Raw genomic sequence first — 11,746 nt, forward strand, 5'->3', positions numbered from 1 at the left:
ACAATGGATCAAAGTCAAAAACTTGTTAACGTTATAGAAAATGGTAACTTTGAAAGAAATGAACTTCTGAGACAAAAGGTTGATGTGGCTAGAATGAGATAAGAGAATAAAATTTTATTTTAAGGATTTGAATTCTATATCCGATCCAGAGTTTCGCCAATTTATTCAAAGCGAAAAGAGAAAAATTTACAGATCAAGAGCACAAACATCCGAACATGGAGAACAAGAAGAAGGATCTCAATATCGAGCATCTCAGTTCCAAGGATCTCAATATAAAGAAGAACAAAGAGTTGGAGCTAAAGATGAACATCAACGATCTCAAAATCTTTCACAAGATTATAGTCAATATTATGACTATCTTGGCGGAACCGGGAATAATTTTTAAAATTATTAGAAGTATGTCTTAGTTTGTTGTTTTCTGTTTTATGTTTGGTGTGTTTGATTTTAATATTAGAATGTAAGTTTGTAATATTTTAATTATCTTTTGTATTTTTAATCAATTTCAATGTTAATTTTATTTTCTTATAGTGTAGAGTAAGAAATTTCATACACAAATTAAAATAAATTATATACAAAATTAATTATGAAATATTTGAAAATTTATTTAGAAAATTAAATTACATGTGTATTTATAATTTAAAAAAAACCTAACATAAAATATAGACCCAAATAATACTCGTATGTTTATATATATATATATATGATATAAATATATTTATTTTTTAAAAAAAGATATGATATATATATATTAAAAAAAGTGGGCTTTTGCTGTGTGATCAGTGCACATCATATATGTCGTGGCACTGTTCACATACAGCTAAATGGGGTAATATATGAAGTTGGGTTGGAGGTATATAACTATCACAGCATATATATGCTGTAATACCGTCGGGTTGGTGTTGGGCTGAGTATCTAAATCAATCAAAAATTCGATTATATTTGAATTATTCATTTTCAAATTACATCCACAATGTTCACAAATATTTGTTTTTTATTCTAAAGATTTTTTATAATTTAATCTATAACCATTTTCGCGTTGAACTCATAAATATCTATATTTTTTTTAGATATGTCTAAATCATTAGAATTTTGTCTTATAATTAAATCACTATTATACCTACTAGTTCTTCTATATAAAAAGTGTGTAGATAACAGAAATTCTTGATTTTAACGGTTTTTTATTTTTTTCCGTTAACTTTAACGGAATATTCTTATATTTAATAGAATATTCTTATATTTAATTGTAGATTGTAAGCATGACTTAAACTTAAATAAAATTAAATAAATTAAGATATGATATTTTTGAGATATTTTAATATGATAATTATTTAAAAATAATAAAACCATACATTTTATAATTTAAATAAAATTTAATTAAACTTAAACTTAATATTATATTAAACATATAATATATAATCTTTCGTTGTCACTGCCAAATTAAAAAACTAGGACAAACATAAACTTAAATAAAAATAAATTAATTAATTGATTAAAATGGGATAATTTTAAGAAATTTTATGATAATTTAAATTAATAATTAATTCATATTTATTTAAAAATAATAAAGGCATACATACCATTTTTTATCTTATAAATTTGTGTGATAGTTTGTTTTTATAAAGTAATTGAAGTTTTTTTTTTCTTTATCAAATTCATCAAAGGACATTGCGAGATACATTGAAAACCAAAAATAATTTATGCATGTATACTATTGTCTACACTATGAATTTTTCTATTTTTATTATATTTCTATTATTAATTTCTTTTTAAATATTATTTTATTTTATATATATGTCATGTAGCCATGAAATACATATCTATGTCAACATTGTGTTTATATGTCATATATGTAAAGATTATTGATATAAATATTTACATATACTATAGAAATATAATTTATTATATTATATATATATATTTAAAAAAAATAGTATACCAATTTTTATTAAAATTATATACAATGTTTACAACTTTAAAACTAAGTAAACGTGCATTTCATGTTAATCCTACCTCTATATATATATATATATATATATCATTTACGGCGGGAAGGCTAATGTGATCCGTGTGGATATGTACTTGATTAGTTCAGAAGAAATAAAGTGCAAACTAGTGGATATTGATCTTCCTTCTATTCAAACCCTCTAACACATCTCTAGCTAGTAGAAGAAGAAGAATAGCAACAATTATTTCTTACTGATTTGGGGTTATCTTACTTGTTTTGATCCTCTCAGCTTTCAACACACCAACCCCACATGTTTTTTTTTATTTATTTATTTCCCCCTAATTTTTCTGTGAATTTCTTCAATAGTGGGAAATTCATTATCATGTTACTTCTGCCCCTCTTATCCATAGAATGGTACTCATATTGACCATCCGATGATCACTTATGTCAATCAATTAAATATGGAAACTTATATATATATAAATAAAAATGTATAAATATAGAAAAAAAATTCACATGTATTCCAAATTCAATATAAGATATTCACATGTATATTATAAGTATCTATAGTAGTATTCCAAATTCAATTTAGGAAAAATAAAATAATCTCTAGGTTGTTTTTAAATCGTCTCCTCAAACCACACCTATTTCAAACCAAATTATCAATCATTATATTTATACATTTATAGGGTGATGTCAAAATAAATTACTAAATTACTTGTTCATTTTATTGGCTTTCAGTGATAGTTCTTCTAATAACAGCCTGGCTTACCCCGATTCCAGTTTCACAATATAATTCAATTGCTTAAAAATTTTGTTAGATTTAATTTCTACAATTGTTTGCGGAGAACATAAGCAAAGCCAGCCACAAAAGCTTTGTCCAAGTTTCTCACTAGACAGCTCACCAAGTAATCTGATTGATCACTAAAGTGAAATACTGTAATAAATAAAAAAAAAACCTCAGACACAATACCCCATTAACCCTTTTTTTTAGGGGGTGAATTTTTACATGAAATATTGTTCATTGTTATGGGCCATTAAGTATAAATGACTTCATTATATAATATAGGAACATATTCATACACACTTCATTCAAGGAGATACATATATAAAGCCAAACTAATATTTGGTCCAGGTGTCAAAAATTTCTATGGCCGTGGTTGTTCTAAGAAATCAGATTACTGGGCACACACACTATCATTGTCAATTTTATTAAAGAGAATAGAGCAAAGGACATGCAATGTATACAAATAGTGGATTAAACTATTAGTTTTGGATTATTTTATCTAAAAAATCTGAGGTTATGGTCCTGATCAAGAGGGGAGAATCTGTTTAGTGGGCAATGCATACCCCTCTTTTACTTGGTTTAGAATTGAGATTTGAAGAAAGAGACAATATTGCCTTAGCTGCATTTAATCCACTGTTAGTTTTGTCATTTTCCAGCATTAAAATAACTTTGTTCTCATCTTCTGTTTGGTCTATTCCAACTTTGTAACTTATATAAGTCCCCATTAGGCTGTGTTTAACCAACATATTTAGCTGTCACAAGAGACCATAATCAAAACCTGTGTTAAAAAGTGTAAAAACATTGCTTCAACTTTGATCTATGTAATATATGTGCATTTTTCAAGGACTAAAAAAGTGTATACATTTTGGCAAAAAAAAAAAAAAAAAAGTGTATACATATATTTATATATATATATATATATCACAAAATATACCGTTGTGTGGTAAAAAGTGCTTCGCCTGTATTCTTCCTTGAGAGCTGCGACCTCTCTCTGTTCAAAATAAAGCTTATATGCTTAGCACTTTGTTGTCCAAAAGTTACAGATTCTTTTTTCTTTTTCATATATTTTGTATTTGAGCATATTATTATTTTTTATTCATTTTTTTAAAAAAAAAAGTAGAACCATAACATTGCAAAATATATAATAAATAAAACATGCATGAGAAAAACAAGAAAGAAAACCATAGCATTATTATTATTTATTTTCAAATTGGAATGAAGGATAAGGATCAGTAGAAAGAATCACCACATAATGGTAAGTATAAATCATGAGAGTGATATCAGTCCCTATTAGATAGCAGCACTACCAAAATGGTTCTTTCAATTAGAAAAGTCATACATGACTATATTAAATCAGTGTTTTATTATCTTACAAAATTCTCTGTAATGTTATGATTTTATTAATTTTGTACTTAATTATTAATATTTTTAGTACGTTCTAATCTTAGATATATATATATCGCATGCAATACACAATATTTGGTTGAGTTTTAACTCTCTTATTTGTACGTCTCCTTTTTCCATCAAAGAACTTCTACAACAGGCCTCATTCATTAGCAGCTGTAAAAATAATTAATAAGTAAAAATAATATTAATTTTAGTCTCATAATTGAGAGAGAGAGAGAGAGAGAGAGTATCCTAGAGAAAAGAGGAGGGTATGGCAGGCAGCTTTTGCTTTTTAAAGTTTTTCTCTTTTTGAACAAAATATATATATATATAAAAAAATAATTAAAATTAAAAATAATATATATGTTTGGGGAATGACTGTCTGCTGAAGGTGGAGAGTGAGCATGTGTCATTGTTCTTTTGCTGATGGTGATATAGTGGAATCTATCTACAAAGCATGCCCAACATTTCCAGCCAAAAGAGACCAACTTTACTTATAAAATAAACTTATGTACATGTCATATTATATAATATATAGTATTCTTCGTAGGCATATATATGTTTTCTTATACTATATTAATTAAAAAAAAACAAAAAACAAAGATCCTTAAGGTTAAATATGTAGTGGGTTACCAAATCAATCCTCAATCTCGAGCCTCAATTCCCTCCTCGAGATTCTCACACTCACATTCTCGTTTCCTTAAAAGAAAGGAGAAGATGATGTTTTTGTGACTTTACTACTTGATGGTCATGCCCAGGGAATGTTGGATTTCTCTCACTCCCCAAGTAAAGCATTTCCTTTTTCCAAGTTTTCACACTCACATATGCATAAAAACATAAACTAAATAAATATACCACATACCCTGCTCTACTCACTTTATGTGTCTAAACATAATTAAACAAATACACACTTGGTTAATAATAATACTTGTACCCATCTCTAGACAATGATTTTATATGACCCCATTACTGACTTAGATCAGGAGGAGAGAACTTAACATGATAATTTATCATATGTTTCTTCTCATGCTGAACTTGTTTACTATGGTTTGAATTGTGTTATGTTGGAGTAGGAATAGATCTTTCACAAGTACCTGTTTTTTTTTTTCCTAGGCCGATTGCATGATTGATTTTGCACACTATGTAGGGGAATTTCCATTTCTATCCTTTGTGCCTTATTGATTCTACCTAGATTTGGTTAATTTAGTTCCTGTAAAGATACTATTTTTATTAAATATTATTCTTCTTGGCTCCACGTCTGGCATGCTGGTTTCCTTTATGCTACTACTGCTAGTACTAAAAGAGACTGCCTTTTTCTTTGGGTCTTAAATACATACATACATACATGGTCTCCCTGGTTAAAAGGATTATAGCCATGAAAAGCAGCAGCCATCTTTTGATTTGAAGATAAAAACTGAATTCAAATTGAAACCCAGTTTGGTTTTGGATTTCTTTTGTCTTTCTCAGTCATCATAAAACAGAATTCATTCATAGGGGGGTCTCTCTTCTCTGAAGCTTTGTGACTTTCAAGTATCAATTCAATGGGAATGAAAGGAGCAGAAGCTGCTCTTTCTCTTGTATCGTTTCTCTTGTTTTGGACTTCTGTATATGGAATTCTGTCTCCCAAAGGAGTAAACTTTGAAGGTAACTATTGAAAGCTTTATAGCTTTGTTTTGTCCTCCATGTGTTTGAGCTTAAATAAAATGGGCATTTCTCATCTGGTTACTTTTATTTTTTTAGTTCAAGCTTTAATGGGCATAAAGCATTCTCTGGAAGATCCTCATGGTGTGCTTGAGAATTGGGATTCAGACTCTGTTGACCCATGTAGCTGGACTATGGTTACTTGCTCACCTGAAAGCTTAGTCATTGGCCTGTAAGTCTTACCACCGTCTCCGTTTGAAGTTTCCTCCATGAAGAAATGTTATAACGGAAAAATAGTCCAATCTTTTGAGGTCTTTGATATTGTTTTTGTTTCAGAGGCACACCTAGCCAAAATCTATCTGGTACTCTTTCTCCAAGCATTGGCAACTTAACAAATCTCCAGATTGTGTAAGTAGCCGTACAATTTAGCACTTATTTCCATTCCTTCTTGCTCTTTTCATTTGGTTATTCTTTCAGGTATTAATTAATTGTTTCACTTTACAGATTACTTCAGAACAATAACATTAAAGGACCAGTCCCTTCAGAGCTTGGGAAGCTCCCAAATCTTCATACACTTGATCTATCTAATAATATGTTCACCGGAACAATTCCTTCCTCTTTAGGCCACCTCAGAAATCTCCAGTACTTGTAAGCTAGCATTCGCAACTCATATTGTACAATCTAAACAATGTATTTTTCTCTTCTAATTATTTTTTTGATATGAATGTTGCAGGAGGCTTAACAATAACAGTCTCACTGGAATAATTCCAACGTCATTGGTTAACATGACCCAGCTTGCCTTTCTGTAAGTCTTGGCCATTTCTTTGTTAATTCATACTGTGTCTGACAAACGCAAGTTTTTTGGGCAATGCTCTTCTAATTCTGTTCTCTTCTGGATTTTAGGGACCTATCCTTCAATAACCTTAGCGCCCCTGTACCAAGATTTCCTGCTAAAACATTCAAGTAATTAAATCCATCTCTCTCTCTCTCTCTGGATAGAATTCAAAATTGAATGCCTAACTTTAACACCCTTTTCTTATTTCTTTTTCAGCATTGTTGGGAATCCTCTGATCTGCCCAACTGGATCTGAAGCAGGCTGCTATGGGACAACATTAATGCCAATGTCCATGAACCTGAATAGTTCAGATAGTAAGGAGCTTAATTCAGTTTAAATTCCTGTGAATTTCAGGAGTTTTAAGCTTTTTAAACCTTCTAATGATTTAAAATTCAATTTGTTTAATCTCTCACTGCTTATAAACTCGGCTTTTTTATTTCTCAAGCAGCTCTTCCTTCTGCCAAGCCTAGAAATCACAAAATAGCCCTTGCTTTCGGTTTAAGCTTAGGATGTCTTTGTCTGATTGCACTTGGATTTGGAGCCGTGTTGTGGTGGAGGCACAGGCGGAATCAACAAACATTCTTTGACGTCAAAGGTTTGTGATAATTAAGTTAGAAAAAACATCTTCACTTAAGAACACTTACTTGAAACAAAGCTAATACATTAGAAACCAATTGATAAACTCCTTTACTTAGTGCCACGCATAATGAACTTTTCAGACCGGCATCACGAAGAAATTTCACTAGGGAACTTGAAGAGATTCCACTTTAGGGAACTTCAGATTGCAACAAACAACTTCAGTAGCAAGAACATACTAGGCAAAGGTGGTTTTGGACATGTGTACAAAGGAACTCTTCATGATGGTACTTTCGTAGCTGTTAAGAGGCTTAAAGATGGCAGTGCACTTGGAGGAGAGATTCAATTCCAGACTGAAGTTGAGATGATCAGTTTAGCAGTTCACAGGAACCTTCTCAGACTATACGGGTTTTGCATTACACCAACAGAAAGGCTTCTAATTTATCCATATATGTCAAATGGCAGTGTTGCTTCTCGTCTCAAAGGTAAATAAAAGTTACTACAGCACATAATATAATTTATTTATAGATGTGTTACAATAATGGAAAATTGGATTAGTTTTCTGAACTTGGGTTCATATCAAAACAGGGAAACCAGTACTAGATTGGAGCACAAGGAAGAGAATTTCCTTAGGAGCAGCAAGAGGGCTATTATATCTTCATGAACAGTGTGATCCCAAGATAATACACAGGGATGTGAAGGCTGCAAACATACTACTTGATGATGATTGTGAGGCTGTAGTAGGAGATTTTGGATTGGCAAAGCTTTTGGATCATCAAGACTCACATGTCACCACCGCCGTGAGGGGTACTGTGGGACACATTGCGCCAGAGTATCTGTCCACTGGTCAATCCTCAGAGAAAACAGATGTTTTTGGATTTGGAATTCTTCTCCTTGAACTTATCACGGGTCAGAGAGCACTTGAATTTGGCAAGGCTGCTAATCAGAAAGGAGCAATTCTTGATTGGGTCAGTTGACTTTCTTTGATGATTGGCTTTAAGAACACGTGGCTGATGCATTTAAAACCATGAACTCATTACTATGTACTTGTCTACACCATTTATTTGACATTTAAATAATCTGATCACAGGTAAGGAAAATTCATCAAGAAAAGAAACTTGAAATGCTAGTAGACAAGGATCTTAAGACAAACTATGATAGGGTGGAGCTTGAGGAAATGGTTCAAGTGGCTCTGTTGTGCACCCAATACCTGCCTGGCCGCAGACCAAAAATGTCTGAAGTGGTTCGGATGCTTGAAGGTGATGGGCTCGTCGAAAAATGGGAAGCCTCTCAAAGAGTTGAGGCAACCAAGGGAAAACCTCATGAGTTTTCATCGTCAGATCGATATTCTGATCTCACAGATGATTCTTCATTACTAGTCCAAGCAATGGAGCTTTCTGGTCCCAGGTGATTTCTCTTCTGAAGTAAACATTTTCTTTCCTTCTAAATGAAACCGGGCATATCTTAGGGACATATTATAGTTGAAGTTATTAAGTGAAAAAAAATATATATATGAATATTGAGAGTTATTTCTTTACCTGTTGTATATTAGAGTTACAAAGGTTTTTGATGCTTGTATTGCAACTGTACAGAATATTACTTTGTGAAACTGACATCTCTTGATTCAAGATATATAATGTCATCGATATTCCCATTTGTTCTTTTCCTCAAAAAATAATACATAATATGATGCCGCACATCTTTTGAAAAGAGCAAAACCTTGGCTTCTAACATAAAAAGCCATAAACCCATAATTATTTGGATTTGGACTCGTAAAACCTACACATACATTCTCACGTTAACTTGAAACTAATCTCAAAAATCTGTATTATAGCTTTCTCAAAGATCCAGGTCGCAAACACAAATAAGTCTATCGAACAAAATATACATTGAAAAGATGGAAATCACCAAAGATAGCTACTTTAAGAGACTACAAAAGTATCACAGAAGGGGCATTAGACTACTGCGGTTAAGCTTAAAATCTTCACACGTTCTGAAGCACGTTCCAATTGCAGTAATTGTTCTTCTGTAAACCTTCCATTTCTTAAACATACTATAGTCAAAGCCTCAAGCACTGGTGAATTAGCAAGAATAAACTTGACAAAGTGCCAAGCATGATCCATTTCCCACACTCCTCTGATCTTCACTACTTTAAGCCGGTTGAAATACATGCCAAACCGACATTTGTCCCTCAGAAAATCGGTCACATGTTTTCCAGAAGTGAATGGTCGAGCAACCTAAGAAAGTGAAGACAAAATGTCATTATCATGGTAACTAAGAAGCCATCTATATTAACACAAATCTGTTTCACAAACTCACTGAAATATATAGTTCCTCCAAGTTTGGAGCACTCTTGAGCAGGCAGAGACAAACCATGGCATGCTTCAAAGTATCAACTGTTACTTCACTCAGTTCAAGAACTGTCAGATTGTCAAGCGGATAAGGAAGCTTTTCTGGGATAATTCCATTGGACATAAACTAGCAAGAAATGCAGGAAAGAAATCGATAAAAAATAATATCTCCAAAAAAAATTCCCGAGCATCCCAAACAAATAAAAAATAATGATGATGAGGGTTGATTACCAAAATAGAAAAATCTGACAAAGCAAGTCTTCTAATCCCCTGCAAAGAACCAAAAATCCTGACTAAATTGTTATCCTGTTCCAACATATTTGGCATAGGTGGGATCCTCAAGCGAATTTCAACACTAACTAGGAAAGGATTATCATGGAGAATTATATCTCCTATTGCAGAAACTATCTTCAGATATCTAAGTTTTGTGTTTTGAATCTTCAAGTAAACTGGATAACCAAACTCCAACAATGTCAACCTCTCAAGAACAGGGCACTTGCGAATCAAGCATTCTAGCGTTTCAGTGTTGATGCTAACTTCAGTGAGCTGAAGGCTCATAAGGTGGCTAAACCCTTCAAAAGCATGAACAAGTGGTAGCTTGACTATGCAACAAAAAAGGTCCAAATGCCTCAGCTTTGGACAAGAAAACTGATCAAAAGGGAACTCAAAAGGCATGGGAGAATCAAACCTCTCCAAAAGAAACTCATTTACACCTCTCCCACTTAAGAAAATTATCCACTGAAGTAAAACTGAATGGTCCAGACGACAATAAGCAGAGAGTTTAAACTTCTCAATTGGTCCATTGTGGTTCATTTCAACTTGACGCAAAATTTCCGCAATTTGATCCCATCTGGCTATCGGGTCCAGCCCTAAACCACTAGAGAAGATTCTGTCATCGATCAAATATTGGGAAAGGCTAGTCCATTTGAGCCTCCACTTTGTAGACAAAACACTAGTCCTCACAGCTTCTTTTAGGGGAATGCGTAGAAGAATGCTGTCTAATACATCCCATGGTAAATTGCTAAGCCTGTCTACATTCATTTTCCTTTCCATTAATTTTAGCCAAACGAGTATATATCACTTTTGTCAAATCTGTTAAGGTAAACCCAATCAAAAGATGAAAGCCTTAACGTTGAAAATCAACCCCCCTTGCATAAAGAACTGTTTCACACACCAATCAATAAATTAGAAAAGTTAATTGACACGAAAGTCCATTTTCTAGTTCTTCTTTTTCTTCTAAGCATAATAAATCTTGAAATGTGGGTGCTCAATTTAGTAAAACTCATAGGAGATTATTATGATATTTCAATTTTATGTTATTGGCGTGGGAGAGCAGAGCATGCTTTCTTTTATTGTGTTACAAAGGGAATAATTAAATAAAATAAACAAATTAAAAATGAGAAAGATATTATAGGCACTATTTGACGATTACTTTAATAATTTAATCAAGAAATCCCAACCCAATCAGCATTAAAGTAAAAAAAAAATCATTTCATTTTCCACAACAGTTTCCCATTAACCAAATGACATGAGAGGCAAACAAGGAAAGGGTACTATAAACAATCTTGCTACGAAAATCTCATCATTATAATCATCTTCCCCATAGATTATCCTTAATCTATACTGGTTTCTCTGAGGAAAGAAAAAAAACAATTAAAAGAATACTAAATAAAAGTAGAAGAAAAATACCGATTCGACGGAATCGAGGTTGATCAGTGATCGAGTGTGGCAGGGACTGAGAATGAAATTTAGGACATGACCATTGAGGCGTACATGTCTCAGACCATGGGAATTCGCATTGTTCTTCTTCTTCTTCTTCTAGTTTTTTAAGAATGTCAGAAACTGCCTTTACCAATCAAACAGCTTCTCTCGAGTGCAACGCCACTTCTGTAAGCTCTGTTAAAGCAAGCCCATGTTAAAGCAAGCCCAAATAAAAGCCCACTGGGCCTGTTTATGTACGGGCATAACAATAAGAGGAAATTACATTTTTATGGAATTTTTACAGAGTATGCAAAAATATGACTTTTAAAAAAAAAAAAAGTTAATCTATGGTTTTTTTTTAAGAATTTTAATTTTTATGGGTTTATATTCCCATATTTTTGTATAAAAATTAGTTTATGCCATAGTTTTATTCTTAATCAAGTTTTATTATTTTGGAAGGGTATGTATGTAATTTAATTATTATTTTTTTAGCTTATTTGTTTTTTTATATTAATTTTTTTTTT

General features: G+C 32.0%; 2 protein-coding genes across 3 annotated transcripts; one reads left to right on the top strand and one right to left on the bottom strand.

The window, feature by feature from the left end:
* The first annotated feature begins 4,755 nt into the window (after nucleotides 1-4,755).
* LOC133817809 (protein NSP-INTERACTING KINASE 1-like) lies at nucleotides 4,756-8,827 on the top strand. 2 transcript variants are annotated; one of them, XM_062250412.1, is made up of 12 exons: nucleotides 4,756-4,904; nucleotides 5,586-5,762; nucleotides 5,859-5,991; nucleotides 6,096-6,167; nucleotides 6,264-6,407; nucleotides 6,493-6,564; nucleotides 6,663-6,722; nucleotides 6,811-6,908; nucleotides 7,040-7,189; nucleotides 7,314-7,655; nucleotides 7,759-8,138; nucleotides 8,261-8,827. In XM_062250412.1, exons 2-12 carry the CDS (start codon nucleotides 5,660-5,662, stop codon nucleotides 8,579-8,581), a joined length of 1,875 nt encoding a protein of 624 aa, XP_062106396.1. In that variant the 5' UTR covers nucleotides 4,756-4,904; nucleotides 5,586-5,659; the 3' UTR covers nucleotides 8,582-8,827. The 2 variants fall into 2 exon arrangements, with proteins under 2 accessions (XP_062106396.1, XP_062106397.1); XM_062250413.1 differs by lacking the exon at nucleotides 4,756-4,904 and having other exon boundaries at nucleotides 5,346-5,762; nucleotides 7,043-7,189.
* Nucleotides 8,828-8,968: 141 nt separating this feature from the next.
* Nucleotides 8,969-11,376, bottom strand: LOC133817810 (F-box/FBD/LRR-repeat protein At1g13570-like). The gene is made up of 4 exons (XM_062250414.1): nucleotides 11,211-11,376; nucleotides 9,753-10,682; nucleotides 9,490-9,648; nucleotides 8,969-9,407 (listed from the first exon to the last, which is right to left on the bottom strand). The coding sequence occupies exons 2-4, from the start codon at nucleotides 10,572-10,574 to the stop codon at nucleotides 9,126-9,128; spliced, it is 1,263 nt and encodes a 420-aa protein (XP_062106398.1). The 5' UTR covers nucleotides 10,575-10,682; nucleotides 11,211-11,376; the 3' UTR covers nucleotides 8,969-9,125.
* Between the last annotated feature and the right edge of the window lie 370 nt (nucleotides 11,377-11,746).

Source organism: Humulus lupulus, chromosome 2 (genome assembly GCF_963169125.1).
Source record: "Humulus lupulus chromosome 2, drHumLupu1.1, whole genome shotgun sequence".
NCBI classification, from domain to species: domain Eukaryota; kingdom Viridiplantae; phylum Streptophyta; class Magnoliopsida; order Rosales; family Cannabaceae; genus Humulus; species Humulus lupulus.